The sequence below is a fragment of the Thermobia domestica genome, chromosome 1 (genome assembly GCF_964235325.1).
Source record: "Thermobia domestica chromosome 1, izTheDome1.hap1.1, whole genome shotgun sequence".
NCBI lineage: Eukaryota > Metazoa > Arthropoda > Insecta > Zygentoma > Lepismatidae > Thermobia > Thermobia domestica.
Window position 1 is genome coordinate 136,060,583 of NC_137454.1, and position 19,587 is coordinate 136,080,169.

The following is a 19,587-nucleotide window of genomic DNA, read 5'->3' on the forward strand; positions in this document are numbered from 1 at the left end:
GCTTCGATTTAGTGGCAAATGCAACGAGTCGATTTAGTCGTGCGACTAAATCGACCAAGTGTAAACGCCCCATAAGAGCCGTAGACAAGGCATGGTGGGTGGGCTGTCATGAATCCAGCAGTAGTATACCTAAGGGACTATCGAACTTCTTGCATACCTTCCATCAGTATTTTGAATACGTCACGTTGCTCTATATATACTTATTATTATTATTATTATTATTATTATTATTATTATTATTATTATTATTATTATTATTATTATTATTATTATTATTATTATTATTACTATTATTATTGAATATTCTGCCTGTGGGCAGGTGCTGGAACTAATGAGGATATTTTTAAATTTTATGGTTGGGTTATTTTTTATTTAAAATTTTTAAACAGTGCAATAAGTTACATGCACACATCAGAGTATATTGTGTCTTTGATGATCGTAGTCCCCAGTTCGATTCCCGGTGGGAGTACTAAAACTTGAACGCATTAGGGTGGTTCAGACTCCCGAAAACGTTAAAACTTTTGGTCCATGTCTCATATAGCCTTGATGTGGACAAAGGACTCAAAATTCAATAAACAAATATCAGAACAGCATGTTCTGAGTGATCCCCCCCCCCTTTTTTTAAAAAAAAGCATAAAAATGGATTGATGTGTCGCTAGTCCCCTGTCAAATTTCTCCGCTCAACTTCAAAGTCACAGTCTTCTTTACTGGTTTAGTGGCTAGTGCGTACATCTTTAATACATGAGATTCTGAGATCGATTCCCGGTGAGTAATATCGAAGGTACCTCGGTAAATTGTAGGTCTCCTCTTATGTAGTTTTGCTGTTGACAAAGGACGCAAATAGTAAGCGATCACTCAACTCACAAATCTCATATTCGGATAAGAAGTAAGTGGAAAACTCTTTAAACAGTTTATTCTAGAGCAAGGCTTCTCAATCTGTGGTACGCGAGCTGCTGTTGGTTGTATGTACGATTTGTGGTGATATTAATAAAAAAATATATATATATATGTTCGGTGGCACGCCAGTGGAAAAGGTTGAAAACCTATGTTCTAGAGTGTATGATGATTTTTTTTTTTTTTTTCATCTCAAACTTCAGGAACTCTTGAAATAATCGGGTGCTCTTTTGAAAAAAGACAGAAAAAATCACCCTTAGAGTTCGCACTTCCAAAGAACAGAAAAGTGTTTCTTGTCTTATATATGCCATAAAAGTACTGCCTACATTAGTTTTTGCGTACTGCAGTTTGGGCTAGGCGCTGATGATTAAGTCTGTGAGTTACTCTGATTTTTTACATTGAAATAATTAATAACAAATAAATGGATAGAAAAAGTATGTCTAGTTTTTAAAATCCGTTAATAAAGTTGCTTTTGCAATTTATACTTAGTTTCATATATGATGCCATATACGCAGTGGTCGAAGTGAGACGGTATGCAGTGGTATACTATACCGCCTCTGGTTTTTCATTGACGAAGGCATACCGCCTCTGGTTTTTCATTGACGAAGGTATACCGCCTCTGGTTTTTCATTGACGAAGGCATACCGCCTCTGGTTTTTCATTGACGAAGGCATACCGCATCTGGTTTTTCATTGACGAAGGTATACCGCCTCTGGTTTTTCATTGACGAAGGCATACCGCCTCTGGTTTTTCATTGACGAAGGCATACCGCATCTGGTTTTTAGTGATCAAGACATACCATCAAGGGAGAGCAGATGCTAAATACCATTAATAAATTCATTTTTATACACAGTAATTGACGAATAGCTTTGCACGCAAAAGGATTTTATTTCTTATGTAGAAATAATTTCTAAGTTGACAACACCGACATTTTTGTTATCTTTTTTCTACCTTTTGTTTTTAAAATGAAGTGTCTTCAAAGAAGTCCATCTAGTTTATATTTTGATGTGCTATATTGAATTGTTTCTTTCGTATGTATGTGTGTGGTCTTCTTGTCGTAATTCATATAAATGTCATGTTTTGGGCATGAGCGGATCTAGGAGTTGTCTGCTGTGGGGGCAATTCTTCCGGGAGCTTGGTATACCCGGAAACTTTCCCCGCAGGTAATTGTTAATATAAAAACTCGGTGTTTGGAGCATTTTCGTGTATAATTCTCTATAATATAAGTAAGGGAATGTTTTAATTTTTCTCAGAAAGTTGTTGGCGAGGGATCAAAGTCTCCCTATGCCTTCTTCCCTCTCGTAACTAAAGAGAAGCTCTCCAGTGGTTTTCAGTCATTATGTAAATAGAAATGCAATATTTTAGGCAACATACCCTCACTGTATTTCAACATTTAGATAGACGGTATGTCGAATCAAAATCGTAATAAAACATACTGTATCTGCTTTTTTTCCACTTCAAACACTGCATATACGCTTTTAAAAAAATGTACGAAATAAGCAGCTATGAGATCATTAATTTTTAAGAAGTTCGGTGAGGTCGTTAATTTTTAAGAAGTTATATATTTACCTGTCCGTCCGGGAGACAACAAATCTCAATAAGTACTTGATGGATCACCATCAATTTTTAGCCAAAATGTAGAGGGTCTAGAGTTAGTAATTGAGTTCGTTGAGGGAGGTGATTCATCCTTTGAAAGTACTATAAATCAACCTTTTCCGGTTTTAACGTTGATCACAACCATGGGCTGAACTATAGGGAGGACATTGCCCTTCCAACTTCATGACAAAAAATAAAAAAATGCCACCTATAAGAACGTCAGAATACAGGAAGTATTCCACAGGTCCGGGACCAAGTAAAAGGTTTGCCCCCTTCCCCCAGCAAACAATTCCTAGGTCCGCCCATGATCACAACGAACTGAGCACAAACGGTACCTAATAGATAGCGAGGAGTAGTTTTTATAATCAATTTAGCGTTTAAGAGTAGGTAATATATTATCTTTTAACCTTGTATTCATACTAGACCTGCAGAAATCAGCCACTTCTGGCTTTAACGTTTATCGCTATAGAGTAAACATGATAATGGAAAGCGAGAAGTGTTTCTTTAGAATCGATTTAAGGTTCTAAAGATAGGTACATTTTTTTCTCTCTTAACCCTCTACTTAAACCACAAGTGGCGTTTTAACATTGATCGTTAGGGGCAAAAAGGGGTAATAAATAGCAGGAGTCGGTCTTCTGTAATAAATTAAGCGTCCCAAGAACATATTTTACTTCCACCCTTACTTCTCTATTAAAACCTGAAATGAAAGAAATCCTCTGTAACTTTTGGTTTTAATATTCATCTAGATAAAGCAACAAGAATTTTAGGAATGATCAAATAAAAATGGGTCATAAGATTGCGAACTTGACCAATAATTAGTTTCTGGATCAGGGCCACAAAATTTTTTAACGGCCCCTAAATCGAGTTTTCGTACTTTTTTATGGAATAAGCACACTTGAGTTAAGTGATAGTATAGGTTCGGCTATACTTTGTGTAGTTCTCCAAATATAAGGCGTACAAGAAAATGGACAGGGAGTAGTTTTTTTTTTTTTTTTTTTTTTATCGATTTAATGTTGTAAGATAGGTACCATTTTCTGTCTTAACTCTTTATTTGAACCGGAACTAGATTTTTAACTTCGATCGCTGTAGAGCAACAAGATTGAAGTAAGATTGCGATTAGGAGTGTCAGGTCGAAGTTGTTAGATAAATAATGGCAATTTGTTGGTTGGCCAACAGTCACTTTAAAGTAGGCCTACATTGGACCAACGTACTTTCAACTTTACTTTTGCATTACCACTTCCCAGCCATGCGGATCATTAACCTACTTAGAACCTACCAAGAGAAATAATGTAATAAATCTTTATTGGTTAAAGAAAAGTTTTCATGAACTAAATTTCAAACATTTGTTTCCAGGAGCGATTACGTTTGCAAATATGGGGATAGCAATGTTAGAACCATCCCTCCCATTATGGATGATGGATACCATGAATGCAGATCGCTGGCAGCTTGGCGTCACATTCCTTCCAGCCAGTATTTCCTACCTCATCGGCACAAATCTTTTTGGACCTCTTGGACATAAAATGGGCAGGTAAGAGCACTTCGTTACATTAAAACCTGACCAAAAAGAATACGGATAACAAATTTTTCTACAATATATGATTTTCTTGTCAATTTTAAGTTCCACTTCTGATAATACTACAATTGTAATAAATTACCTTCCTAATTTTTGTGTTACTTTTTTAGGAAGTTTGGTTTTCCAAAATATCCTTGATGTATTTTGTCTGTCTGTCTGTGTCCGTCCGGGTGACAAAAATCTCAAAAGCTACTTGATGCGTTACCATTCATTTGGTCAGGAGACAGAAGGTCTAAAGCTGATCGACGTGACCCACTCAATTGATCTTAAGATATGAACAATCAAAAATCTGTTTACTAAATATTCCTATGGGAGTAATTATGGATATTATCCTTACTTGATATACTAACCGCAGTGCTGTTGAGATCTGTCTGTGGAATACAACACTCAAATCAAACTAAATGACTTTCTACTTGACAAATGTAAAGACTTAAATATTTTCTGTTTTCAAGTATGCATTCATCTCAATAAAGTCTTTATTTAGTCGAGAATTGAGGTGAGAGAAAATACAGAAAAATCAAACTTGAATTTTGACATTGTGCACACTGACGGACCAACCTCCTTCACGTGGTGTATATGTGATATTGCTGCTTGTTAAAATTATATTTTGTAATAGGATATCTTCTTTATCTGTGGTTTCGTTAATAACTATATTTATGCATTCATTTACAGAAAGTTTCAGTACAGTACAAGATCGTTTGCTTCTGAAGGTACAAAACAAATTACACAATAATTTACAGGGAAATATAAATATTATAAAACACAAAGGTATAGTACCGTATAATATACTTATTTTCCTTAGATGATTTCTAAAATCACTACCCGTACTGAAAGTGTTGGTGTCCTATGGCAAATTGAAATTAGAACACAATCTATAAAGTAAGGGAGCGTAATAAGCGATAATCTTGGTGTTATGTAGAACAGCAAATTGTATAAACGTGTATGATGAGCATGGAATGCGAATATTGGGCTGAAATATCAAAAATTCCAACTTTCTTTTACCATTTACAATCTTAAATAATAATAATAAAAGCAAATTACCGACGTCGTCGTCTTTCTGAGGATTTAATATTCAATAGATACAAGTTTATGGTTAGATATTGAACGAACATAGTTGGTCCGAACCGAATATAAAAAGAAAACCAAATCAAATTCACTGGTTTCATGTATTCACTCACTCAACTTGTCCTTCACATGTTTAAAAATGTTTAGTTTTAATATATAGAGAATTTATATTCGCTTTTCTTTACTAACATAAATGAAAACAATACATGTTAATAAACAAACAAATCTGCTTTCTTTTTAAATAGGCTATCTCTTGGCTTGGTTGAATGAGGCCTTTTCAGGAGTTACTCTGTCATCGTGTACCCACTTCTATTTCTAGTTTTGAAATTCTGCGGAAAGTTTCATTTTACCAATCCATTTCGGAAAACAGTTATTTTCGACAAATATATATTTTTAGTTTCTGTTAATAACTGACTGGTTCAACTCAACACGGTTTCGCTTAGTAATCTATACACTAGGTTCATTCATTAATTTTTTTCTTTACATTAAGTTTTCTTTAAAAGTAGAATCTATTAAAGTGATTTTTCTTTAAAAGTAGAGTCTATCAAGGAGATTTTTCTTTAAAAGTAGAGTCTATCAAGGAGATTTTTCTTTGAAAGTAGAGTCTGTCAAGGAGATGAATTTAATGCTTATTTGTTAGAGATTAAATAAGCCAAGGGTGGCCAACGTGTTGACTGCGATCTACTAGTCGATCAACAAGTCGTGAGAGGTAACCCGCGATGGTCTGTCATACTATCTATATCGATTATTCTTTTTGTTTTACTATTTACTCTATCGAGGTAGTGAACAAATAAATAGACTGCTCGTGATTTCTGAAATGAAAAGTATCACTCAAACCTAAGAAGGTTGGCCACAACTAATATAAGCACTGTATTTCTTTATATTATCTGGCAACAAAATTTTTGTTTATTTAAGTTCAAGAGTATTACCATAATACAATTCTTATTTTGCAGGTGGCTTGCTTCACTTCTCGGTCTTATAATAATTGGAATTTGCCTGATATGTGTAAGTATAGTTTACATATATATTGTTATATTAAATTTCTTGTAAGAAAATTATACTGTGGTTCATACTCAATGGCACACGTTTTAGGACTACAGTAGGTTGTCACAGTATGGATTTTTAAATCAGAGCACAATATTGTACAGGGCAAGTCAAAATAATGGACCCGATTTCAGAAATATGTTCTGTAAAATTTAATAATCGTATGTTACTGTAAGTCATGCGTTTCGAAAAAATAACTCTCAAAGATTAGTTTTCATGCAATGTTTCCACTTTCTACCGATAAGAGTTGAGCGAGTATGAAATAAACTGCTAATATTAACCCTAATGATACAAAAGGTTTTGTTGATGTTCATATAGAACACTTGTGATATGTTTAAAGAAAACTTTGACAGTTTTTTCTTAGTACACGTCTCTCAAGATGACAACGCTGGCTCTACTATACATGTGGAGGCAGCGTTGGCAAATCGGTCAGAAATAAACCAACTATTTTTCTTTAAAGTGAAAGAACTAGATCCTTTAGCTGCTAACAGCAGCTGTAAATCCACTTTTGAACTACTACACGGTGTATAAGAAAAAAAGTTATCTAAAATTCTATGTATGTATATGCAATATTATTTATAAGTCCTTTTCTATACACACCCGTGAAAATAACTGCCAACAAAATTTTGATTTGATTCATGGAAATCTGCATATTTGAGCATATTAATTAGACTAATTATCGTCAATTCTCATTTTATCTTTCAGATCCCGTCTGCTCGAAGAATAGACCATTTAATTGGACCTAATGCAGGCTTGGGATTCGCTATTGGGATGGTTGACAGTTCAATGATGCCTGAGCTTGGATATCTTGTTGATATTCGTCATTCAGCTGTTTATGGGAGTGTCTATGCTATAGGTGATGTGGCCTTCTGCCTTGGATTTGCTATAGGTCAGTATCACTCACATGTTAAAAAAAATCCAGTATCACTTGTTAAAAAAAATCCAGTATCAACCAGCAGCATGAAGTAGTCAGATACATATATTTACAATTGCGACCTATCTTCCAAACACACATTCTTTACAATTGTATTTTAGAAATCGAAAAACAGAAAACAAACACTATAAAATCAGTAAACGTCATTTGTAAATGGTAGTACTGTTAAACCTAATTTGTCGTGCACAATTGTAATTTTATAATAAAAACTTTTCTTTTTTTAAGTTTTATCCAAGTGCCTTTCGTGAAACAAACTACATCATCATCATCTACAAATAGGAAAAGTATATTTTAAAAAATTGCCACCATCTTACTGCTGTAGTACATTATGATAGTGGTGTAAATATTTTTAGAATAAACAGATTTTTAATTTTGGATGTCCAATTATACCTACTATTAACAGGATCTCTAATTAATTTAATTATACCTTTACCCATACACGTACCACTCATAATAGTCTGATTCTCAGTTCAGAATTCTTATGAAGATGAGGCGGAACAGAGAAATTGAGAATTGATTCCTCTTGCTTTTAAGGACTTCGTTCTATTTTTCATGTATACAAGGATTTAATATTCTATTATTTTACAACTGTATTAATATTTTATTGCTAAAACATAGAACTGGTCCAAATAGGACGGAACATAAATCACAAACTGAAAGCCCAATGTTACCAATCCAAATAGAGATGGGAAACTGTAAATAAGAGTGCTAGCTAATTGAAGTAAATTCGTATCAGAAGAAAAAAAAATGCATTTTTTGGTTTAAGAGAATGGGATTTTATATATATATATATATAATGACGTATTTAGGGGGGCTTCCGGGCTTAAGCCCCCCAGAAATCTTACTATAGTAAAGTATATGAAATATCTTGCAGAATTTTCACATTTTCAGGCAAATCCCCCCCGAAAGTTAGAAAAGCCCCTCCCGAAACAAAATCGTAAATACGCCACTATATATATATATATATATATATATATATATATATATATATATATAAAATATTTTCTGATCACTTTTTAAATAGAATCACTTTCCTTAGTTCTAAGCTTGATTTTTATTTTCTTCTTACCGCATTTGTATCTCAAGTTGACAAGATTAAAATTGTTGACCTCCCTAAAAGACGTCTTATCTGCCATAGCTCTTCTGGTTTTGGAGAATCTAAAGTATGCACATTTCACTGATATGTTATTTCTTCATATAGTTGTAAGTAAAGCTTCGATGTCTCATTGAAGTTTCAGTTAAATAATAATACTATAACTGTTAAGCAGATAGGGGAATTAGTTAAAAACAGAGGAGAGGAAGGTAGGACTTACTAAAAATAAAGGTTATATTATTTGTACTGCTTCAAAATTTGTAAGTGTAATTGATGTATATGAAAATTGCATAGAATAAAATCGAATATTTTGAATTGTCTGAAGGCACTACGTTTGCTTGAGAGGAAAAGAATGTTGTTTAAATAATTAAATATTATATCAAAATCTGTTTGTATAATAAATAAACATTTTACGTTATAAACTCTTAATGGTAATTTTCAGGTCCCGCTATGAGTGGTACACTTGTTAAAACAATTGGATTTGAGCGCATGCTATATGGAATAGCTGTTCTGAACTTCTTATACGCTCCACTTATGTATTTCTTAAGAAATCCACGAACAAAGGATGAACAAAAGGTATGTACATTAATCTCAGCATTCTTATGTAAGGAGAAACACGTAATTTATGAAAGTATTACGTATAATAGAAATTTGTCATTTAGTATTATTGCGAGGGAAGTCAGAAAGTAAGTTTCTCAGCTCAGGTATTTTGTTACAACTAGATGTAAAGTAAAATGCTTACCTGTGGGATGAAAATACATTCTTACACTGTTTTTCAACGTAGCCATCTTCTTTGTTGAGGCACTTATCTAGGCTGGAAATTCATTTGTCAAAACTCTGGCAATAGAAGATAAAACCCTGAACACGAAAACATTTTTGGACCGCATGCTTGTCGTTATCATATGATGTGAATCATTTGTCATGATATGTTCTTTCATTTTGGGAAAAAGATGGGACTTGGACGGGGCCAAACCTGGACTGTGCGGGGTGCGAAACAATTTCCAGTCCCATCATTGCAAAAGATTCATTGTCACATGCACCGTCTTGTTTAACAGTTGATGCATTTTGCATTAAACAAATCTCTTCAGTTTCAAGACTGTTACCTATTAAGCAGCAGTATGCATTGTGTGATTAGGGGCACAAAAATTCACCAGAAGAACGGTATGGATATCCCAAAAGACAGTTCCCATTAGTTTGCCAATGCCTGGTGCTGTCTTAAAAATTTTGACTATTAGATATACTGAATGCTTTGATGCCACCGGTTGTGCTTTTGATTCCAGACAGTACTGGTTCACCCACGTTTCGTCCCCAATAATGATCTGGCTTAAGAAATCGTCGACATTATGCCATGTGACAGATTAAATTGTACTTCAAACTCTTCCAGTGACACTAGGCGACTCACCCATACAGCCTTTTCAATTGAAGAGTTTGATGCAATAAGGGCGTAAGTCTGAAACATGCAGTTGGAGAAAAACAATGTTGAAAATTTTAGTTGTTTTTTTTTTTTTTTCATAAAACAATGTAATATGCAGCATTTTATTCCGATATTGCATTGAAATGTTACCAGGAGACTAAACAAGCATGACAAAAGCCACAAATGCGTTTGATGCAAAAAGGGCGTAAATTCGCTTACGCCCTTATTACATCAAACTCCTCAATTGCAGAAAGGAGCTTTGTTGTACAAGGCAGTCCGCTTCTATGTTCATCTTACACATTCGTATGACCACCAATGAATTCCCGACATCATTTACGCACATACTACACTGTGATCACTTCTGCGCCATACACATGTCCCAATTCCTTATGAATTTGAACTGGTTCTGTCTTTTTTCCCAAAATCCGAATAACAGAACGTACCATTTTTAATGCCCAATAGAGAGTGTAGTAGCCACTTTGTGTACGTTTTATTCAGGACGTGTGGAGTACTAAAACTTGATTCTGCTCTCACAAAGCAATCAAGAGTTGAACTTCGTTTCGGCCAAAGATCAACTTTCTATTTGCATTAATACAAAAGATATACACTAGGGAACTTTACTTCCTAACTTATTCTCGTAATTAGAATGTTGTTTTAAAGAAAGTAATAATGGGGTTATTTTCTTTTTTGAGAGTTAAGAATGATGACTAACCTTACTCCTGCTTTTTTTTTAAATTAAAAACATTACCGAGATTAAATATATTTTTCATAAACTGTTAATTGTAAATTCCTTTCTGGCTGATCTTCTTGGGTAGTATCTAAATCTTAAAACTTACCAGAACTGCTTTCGGGCAGGCCCGGAACCTCATATTTAAGCACTTTACACATTTCCAATTCTTCCATCCAACTTATAACATGGATTATTCCATTCGTGACACCAAAACTTTGACCAGCTTTCGTGAAGTATTATAAAAACTATCAAGCTGGGGTATTTTGCTCATTTTCCATTTGTCATCACTTTCTAGGTTACCAACTCCATAGTATTTTCTTCTGTTTATAGTTAAGTTGAAATCAGTACGTGTAAAACTATTATCGACGCAATAATTAAAGTACAATGACGTATTGAACTTATGCTTACCCAAGAACGCCCTTTTATTTGTGTACGTTTCGGCAAATGGTTATTTCCATCTTCAGCACAGATCTTTTTAGAAATCTACGATTGCTTGACGAACTACATCACCATTGATTACCTTTTCCTGTAACCACAACTTACCCGGACAGCACAAGGTATGTACTACAAATGTGATGCACGTGTGTTATTCCTCGCTTTCACATGTGCACCATATTCGCTGCAATTGCACACAATCGAATACACGGGTACCTGTAAAACTGTGGGTGTACTATACATAGACTGTCCTCTGTACACGTGTGAACGTGTGCAGCATTCTTATTAATCCATATGTTCATATCCACCGTTTTTATGCGGAATATGCATACATGCTGTACAGTATGTGCTATCTGGGTATGCGTTTTCAGTAGTCCTTCAATAAAGTTCTCCTTGTATCTTTAGGACTTTTCTTTGTTTGTACTGACTGGTATGTTGTAAAACTCACAATTTGAAATCTTAAAATCTAATGAAATCTTGCTTTTAAATTTACATCTTTTTCCATTCATTCATTCTTTTCTTTTCTTTTCTTTTTTTTTAAATCTGTATTTCATTTCACTCCACTGATAAACATAATACGTCAAAGAAAACTTACGATATTTAAGTTTTATCTAGAGAACCTTTGTCAAAACATATAGTTAAATAGAAAGATGCTTTTGGGTGAGTACAAATGTAATAATTATTTATCGGTAATATGCAGCCTATTGAACCAAATAGCAATTACAATAGTAATGGTACAACCAGGTAAAAGAGAGAAAGAAGACAGACTAATTCAGAAGCACGTCTAAAAGAACAAAGAAATACAAGGTCACTTGTATTTATGTAATATGCAACGTTTTTCATTCAGATAAAAAATGTTATCTGTAAATTTTACAAAACTGTTCAACCCAATGTACCCAAATTGTTTGGAAATAAGAGGCCAACATGCATAATCACCATATTGACTTGGAATATAATGCAGTGATAGAACCATAATCCAATTGAAGGTAATTTCAACAGGCAGTCGTAACACTAGAAGAAGTGTAGCTGCATGTGTCATACAATGTTCTATGTTACTACGGATAATTTTACTGCATGACCTCAAATTGAAATGAAGTACAGGCGTGCTGTAGTACAAAAATTTCGTTACACTGTCCAAACCAGTATATGTTCGTGTAAATTCCAATACACAAAATGCTCTATGCTGCTTCAACATATACTGCTCAAACACCACTACTAGTAGCGTTTAACTAACTAATACACACAGCCAGTAACTTGAAATTACTTCATTTTCTTTTACTTTCTTCAGTCATTGGCTGGTCAGTCATTCTTTATACCATTCTGATTACCTATAGGTTCTACCTTTTGATCATTTTAAATCGAAGTATAAAATTTCTAAATGCTTAATGTTAAGTTTATCATCATCATTATGACTGCCATCAAAACACAGTCTTCAAAATTCTAGATGATGAGTTACTGGGCAATGGAAAATGTTTCAACAACATTGACTGTTTTATTTAATAAAGTTACAACAGTAAGGTTAACACCATAGAAATAAGCTTGAATCTGATCCTATCCTGTGCTAAGTAAGTCCTATCAAAATCGATATTTATTTTCGAAAGATCCATCTTGAGATCCTTTCATGTTTTTTTTATCCTACCTAAAAGTATATTTCACAAGGCTTCCTAATTAGAACTCTGCTCCGAGAAATTATAATCTTGTTTAATTTTTGCTACACTTTGAAAAACGTGAAAAAGTGATGGCAGGGATAGTTATTGCTATAAAACTTTGTACATATATATATCACATATATTGTATATCAATGTAACAGATATAAAGACAAGTAACAAATATTTTATACATTGGATACCAGTCTAAGTCCGCTCGTATTGTTCGAGTTGAGTTGATTTTGAGTTTAACGTTCCCTTCAGCAGCGAAGCTATATGACACGTGGACCTACTGATTAACGGGAATCCGAACCACACGAGCTCCCGCCGGGAATCGAACCCGGGTCTCCCACGCCAAAGGCACATACGCTAACCACTTAACCACGAAGGAGCTTTCGTATTGTTCGAAATCTTTGAAATATATATATATATATATATATATATATATATATATATATATATATATATATATATATATATATATATATATATATAGGGGTTCCACAAAAAAATCTAAAACGTTTGCAAAAGTGTGAAAATCATACCTAGTATGGTGTGGGGCCTCCTTTTGCGTCCAAAACAGCTTGGATCCGACCCGACGTGGAATGGACGTATACAGCTCCTGAATCGTGGTGTGTGGAATTTTGTACCATTGTTCCTCCAAAACATGCTCCAGTTCCTTAAGGATGCTGGTGGAGGGTAATGAGACCGAACACGCCTCTCTAACTCAGACCACAATGGCTCAATGATGTTCAGATCTGGTGATTGTGGGACCCAGGAGAGGTGTGATAGCTCCTGGTCATGCTCCTCAAATCATGATTTCACCATTTTTGCAGCGTGACAGGTGCCAAATCATCTTGGTAGATGCCATCACCATCAGGGAACAATATTTGGGCCATGGGTAGAACCTGGTCCCCAAAATGGCCTCATACGCCTTAGCATTCATCATTCCATGCAGGGTTATGATGGGACCTGCAGAAAACCATGATATCACTGCCCATACTGTAACAGAACCACCCCCATTCTTTACAGTTGGGAGCAGACAGTCTGTATCATAGGCCTGCGACGGTGTTATCCATACGTAAACACGACCGGTTGTTGGAAACAAGGTGAAGGTCGATTCATCGGACCACATTACGTGTTTCCACTGCTCATGAATCCACGCCTTGTGGTCCTTGTACCACTGGATACGGCTCTTCGCATTTACTGCTGTGATCAGGGATATGGCGATAGCGGCCCTGCCATGAATTTTCATTTTATGAAGTTCCCGTCGCACTGTTTTCGATGAAACCGGGTTCTGTAGGCCGAAATTGAGTCCAGACGTAATTTTCATTGCAATGGTCTTCTTTTTAGCTGCTACAATCCGTTTTAATGCCCTCCGGTCCCTATCTGACAGGATTGTCTTTCTACCATTGTTGTGCCTTGCAGTTGTCGTTTGCCCATGAATTGTGCATGCCCTCGTGAGATTGGACACAGTGCCTTTCGATACCCCCACAATGTTCGCCACTGTTGCCACTGAAGCTCCAACAAGACAGGCACCAACGATCATGCCTCTTTGAAAGTCTGTCAGGTTGCCCATTTTACCGCACCACTTTTCACACCACGACACTCACAAGAGAACGGATTACTGTTGACGGAAGAGGAAGTCCATATGACACATTGAAAACAAAAAACGACCGGCAACCGCAACACGCGTTGTACAGTGGAGGGAGCGCAGTGGCTCAGTGGCAGAGCGTTCACCTCTGGTGTTTGGGGTCCTTGGCTCGATCCCAGATCGCGCCGCGTGCACTTTGTGGTGGACAAACACCGTGCTCATGGGTTTTCTCGGGGTTCTCCCGTTTCCTCCCACTTTATTCATTCCACTATTTCATTCATTTCTCATCACCGTCTCCTTTAGCCTATCCGTGGGACGTAAAACTTAAAGATTCCATTTCATTTTTTTTTAATTGAAATCAATTACAAGAACACTATATCGAGTTCAATTCAGTAAGCCCGATCTGGATAAAAACTTGGCATGGTGGTAGACCTTCATCTGTTATACAAGCTTGATTTATTATACAAGCCCGACTTAGCTTCTAAAATATGCTGAGCAGACTTTTATTTCAATTCCTAAGTTATACATAAAATAAAAATCAAGTTTTTTTCAACTATGCTTAAGTTTACTAGCCTTTCATGCATTCTTAATCAGGGTCAAAAATTGACATTTCATTAAAAGAATTTAACTTCTGATCTGAAGAGATTACTTTCTGCTTGCTCTAAAAGACCATCATTAAATTTTACTCGTGTGATGATGTATTCTACTGCTCAGTTAAAAGGCTGGTACGAGTTAACTACGTCACTCTATATACATACGTATTGCACTTTTTCTTTAAATAATAATAATAATAATAATAATAATAATAATAATAATAATAATAATAATAATAATAATAATAATAATAATAATAATAATAATCATCATCATCATCATCATCATCAAAAATCAAAGTTTACACGTCATACGCTATACAGTGCATTACAATAGTAAACGAATTTGTAAATCTGTTTAAGATTATCCTCTTGATATCTCAAAAACGAATGCAAAAGAGGAGTAATCTTAACAAAAAAAAGGGGGGGTAGAAAAGAAAGAAGTCGTGTTTCGGAACTACATATGGAAAAAAATAATCACTGCCATTTTGTTATTAAGCACTTTATATATGTAACTATCCATGTCTAAGCTTTACACTGGGATTTTACGGTCCAGAAAAAAATACTTTCAAGTGGTGCATTTAAAAACTGTAGGCAATTTATTATTATCTCCAGACAACAAAAACAATTGACGAAAGAAACAAACCTTTTGGGGCAAATAAGGCGAATGGGAATTCTTGTAAAAATATAGTATTATCCAGTGAAAATGAAATTGCAACTATATTGAACATGATTGTACATGAATATATTTGCGTATAATAATCACCTAATCTCTACATTTCAGGCACTAATTCTTGGAGAAAAGTCATCAGTACGCTATGTGACATATCAAAATGAAGAAGAAGAAGAGTAGTCAACTGAAACAATCTGTGAAAAGACTGTGTGATTTATTTTTCTTGTAGATAACGTTAGTCAGAAAATAGATGATGAACAAATTGATTATTTTACTACGGGCGAAGCCAGCAAGCTTTATAAGTTAAAAAAAAATACTTTTTAAAAATTGAAATATCTGCTTTCCAGCAGCAATGCATTCCAAGAACAAAATATAACGACGTATTTCATTATCAATCGACAATATTAATATAACCAAAATACTGAAACGGAAAATGAATAAATAATTGAACAAGATATCAAGAAAGGGACGAAAATGTGTATTCTGTTTTTGAAGTTAAAAACAAAAGCTAGAACAATGAAGCCTAGAAACAGGGTATGGAAGCAACGCTCTGTATTGAACATCGTTGCAATATTTATTGTTATATACTTAGTATGTGTAGACAAACACAAATGGTATTAAATATGTGGGATATTTTCCAATGACGAGAACTTATTCTTTCTAATATTTTAATGACGATATTTGTAATGCTTTGTTATTTCTCTTGTGTTTCAAAACGGCGAAGCTAATTAATTTATACTGTCCATTTGTAACTAGCACATTAACATTACTATTGGGTCAAATGTACAATCAATTTTAAAGCTAAAATATCAGAAAAAATCTTCATTGTTATATATTTCTTTCCAATTTAAAATATTTGACTAGAAAATATATTCACTGTAACCAGAAATGACTTTTTCCCGATAGGTGTGCACAAATAAAATTCATAGGCATTTAATGTCGATCAAATTTTTTTTTAAAAAAAGAAAAAATACGACTCCCGTCATTTTTAGGGATTATTTACGTCCTCTAATGTGATTCTCGTGAATGGCTGCACGGAATCTGGCAGAGGATAGTTTTGTCAGTCTTTACTGGCACGAAAACTTGTCATTGGTTTTATAATTGGATTGTATGATTACTTATCATAAATTACGAAATGTTGCTATCAAGCACACCTATCATTTGAATGCATTATACCTATTTACTACATGAACTACAATATACTGACATGAATATCTACTATCTGACTCTTGTGCAAAGCTGCCTCAAAGCAGTTGAGTAACAAACAATGTAAACCGATTAATGACATGTAAAAAAGAAAAAGAAAATATTGAGATAACTTAAACCAAATCAAAATTTGTTTCTGAAGTCACTGGAGGGAAAGATATGCTATGGTATATAAAGGCTAGCAAATGGTACTAAGTCTATAATCTAACACATAGACGAGTTTGTTTTTGGAACGAAAGACTTTTTTTCTGTTTTTTTTTTCTTTCTTAAGAATGAAGATGGCATAGTTAAGATATATAATGTATGGATACTGGAACTGCTTTAATTTATTTTAATCAAAATACAATTATATGTTCATACCACTGAAGGGACTTGTCAGCAGATGACCTGTTAATTACTTGAAAACAATATCTACAGAAAGAGCACACCTTAAACATCTACAAATATAGTTTGAACTTCTGCTGACAAGTTTGTTTCCTGGTTGGTCAGTTTCTTATTAATTGGTCAGCAAAAGGTACTGACCTAAATAATTTTCCACACACATCTAAGAACATATTGTGAGATTGGATTGATTGGTATTTGGTCAACTACCACCGTATGGTGAAGTTAAAGTTTCCTGTTTCGTATCTACAACATGCAATTAAAATATATAAATTACATAATTAGAAAGGTACATCAGCATCATCTGTAGGTTGTTACTGTACGGAAACATCCCTATGATGCTGCTAGTACAGATGTTAACTTAAAAGTAGCTAACCACTGTTTTGACGAATATTTCACTTCATCTCAGTTCCCAGTCCACAAACGGAAAATTAAGAATGGTTTGTTTAACATGGAGCTGTGTTCTGTTACGCGAAGTGTTAGATCATGGAATGACCTAGCTGTCTACTTTCTCTTTGCATCCCTGCATGTAAAACGCTATTGTGTTCTGTTTCCTTGTTGTTTTGTGCAAAGATAAGTACTATATGCACAGATGAGACACGTTTACGTGCCTCTCTGGAGCAGCTATGTGACCTGACAATAATGAAAAGGGGCTTTGGAGGTGCAATAAGTACTTTTACAGCTCCATGGAGAATGTTACGGTTATGTATAGGTATGGTTATGTATGATATTGTATTTGACTTGTAAGACAAGAAAGTGGAATGTGTATAATGGAATGTATAGTGTTAATACAGATTTTTTTCTGACTTCAGAAACAAATTTCGATATATGTAAAGATAGTTGTGAATGAATACAACATATATATACAATGCTGTCTGGATCGTGGAAATCTCCAAAATACTATACATATATACATACATATATTTATTATTTTAAGATAAAGAAAAATTTATTCTTGTGCATCCTTTGAACATTGTTAATGGAATGCTTTAAGTACTGTTTTGATGTTTGCTAAAATGTGGTGCAATAAAGGACCGAAAAAAAGCTATACTTGATTTTCTTTTATTTAATAGACCTTTGAACATGACTCTGTAACTTGATCTAACGTTAAGGTTTTTAGATTTTTTTCAAAAACGTTTATATTGTTCCACTTATTTTATATATATATATATATATATATATATATATATATATATATATATATATATACAGGGTGACCGCGTGACTATGTTACAAAATTTAAGGGATGATTCCTGACACGGAAACAAGAAAAAAAGTTCAAATAAACTTTTGTCCAACGTACATAGTTTCGGAGCTACAAGGTGCCGAAAGCGTGGGAAACTGACATTCAAAGCTCTATAGCTCGACTATGGTGAATGATAGAGCTAATGCGGCATGGTCACGTCAAAGACACCGAAGCTGCTGTATTCAAAAATGCTTAGGTCGAGATCGTGCAATTCGTGCACAAGGGATTCCCCAAAGGAGCATAGGGATTCCCGGATAATCTGTCAAGAAAGATGGGTCGAAAAGGATACGGATGAATAGCTGTCCCAACTGCTAGCAATAATGCGTCTGTACTAAGTCGATATCTCGCACAAGCACAAAATGGCGAACAGTTTTATACGTGCCATGTGTGGTTGCATAACGCGCACTAAATAAGAGTGGGGAAAATATGAAAGGAAAATGTGAATAATTTAGTCAAATGGTAAATACATGATAAACACTGTCCTGTTCATTGTACGTATAGACGCGTTTAATAAAGGGAATAATCATGAAACGTACTAAAATGTTGTACAAACATCACACTATCATTGTTTTCTTTCATGTAGTTTTGTCATTGAAAGCAAGTAAAACTAAGGGGAAAAACCGGGGGATATGGGTGCTTTCTTCCAGGCAGAAACTTTATTTCATTTGATGATACGAGCCGAGGATACTTTTTACGAGAGGGGGATTTTTCCGCCATCCCATGTTAATTTGACCACTGCCAGAGAACAACAGTAAAATATCCGTTTCTTATCATTAGCCGTAATGTGCGTTACCCGAACATTGAAAAAGAACAAGGAAAAACAATTTATCAGGACGTTTGTTTTAGTCGCTGCTTCCGATGTTTTGCAGGACTAATTCCGAGATTTTGTCTAGAATGCTTAACATGTCGTATTGTTATCGTTTAGAAGATATTTTGTTTTCACAGACGGTGCTATCACCTGAAGTACACCACAGTTTGCAGGTTCGATCACAAGCATTTGTCCTTCCTTCTGTCGTAGAAAACAATAGAAGGTAAGGAAAGTATACGACAACCCTACTAGAAGGTGTTGTGGAAGGTGGAAGGTCATTCTTCATGTGGTTTTGTTCGTAGCGTACGAGTTTCTTAGTGCAGTTTGTGCTTTGCTTGTTCGAATGTGAGATCAAATGGAGTATTCGATAGCAGAACTTGCGCACATGATATTTGTATACGGTCAAGCAAATGGCAACAGTCGACAAGCTAATAGGTTATATCGACTGAAGTATCCAGAAAGAAGACATCCAGCCCATACTATATTTGCCAGACTTTTTCAAGGCTTACGAGACACGGGGAATTTACAACCTCAATACTACGACCAAGGAAGACGAAGAACCACAAGTACTCCGAACTTTGAAGAACAAGTGCTTGACCGTTTCACCCAAGACCCAACAGTAAGTACCCGGAAAGTAGCACGTGAAAGGGGAGTAGCACAAG

At 34.8% G+C, this 19,587-nt stretch overlaps 1 protein-coding gene across 1 annotated transcript in view; it reads left to right on the forward strand.

Moving 5' to 3' along the window:
- The window catches only part of Vmat (Vesicular monoamine transporter), a 283,884-nt gene extending 265,965 nt beyond the window's left edge, over nucleotides 1-17,919 (forward strand). The window contains exons 9-13 of the mRNA XM_081763555.1: nucleotides 3,844-4,018; nucleotides 6,082-6,133; nucleotides 6,878-7,061; nucleotides 8,642-8,775; nucleotides 15,396-17,919. Coding sequence (XP_081619681.1) covers nucleotides 3,844-4,018; nucleotides 6,082-6,133; nucleotides 6,878-7,061; nucleotides 8,642-8,775; nucleotides 15,396-15,464 — 614 coding nt within the window. The 3' untranslated portion in view covers nucleotides 15,465-17,919. The remainder of the gene's footprint in view (nucleotides 1-3,843; nucleotides 4,019-6,081; nucleotides 6,134-6,877; nucleotides 7,062-8,641; nucleotides 8,776-15,395) is intronic.
- The last annotated feature ends 1,668 nt before the right edge of the window (nucleotides 17,920-19,587 follow it).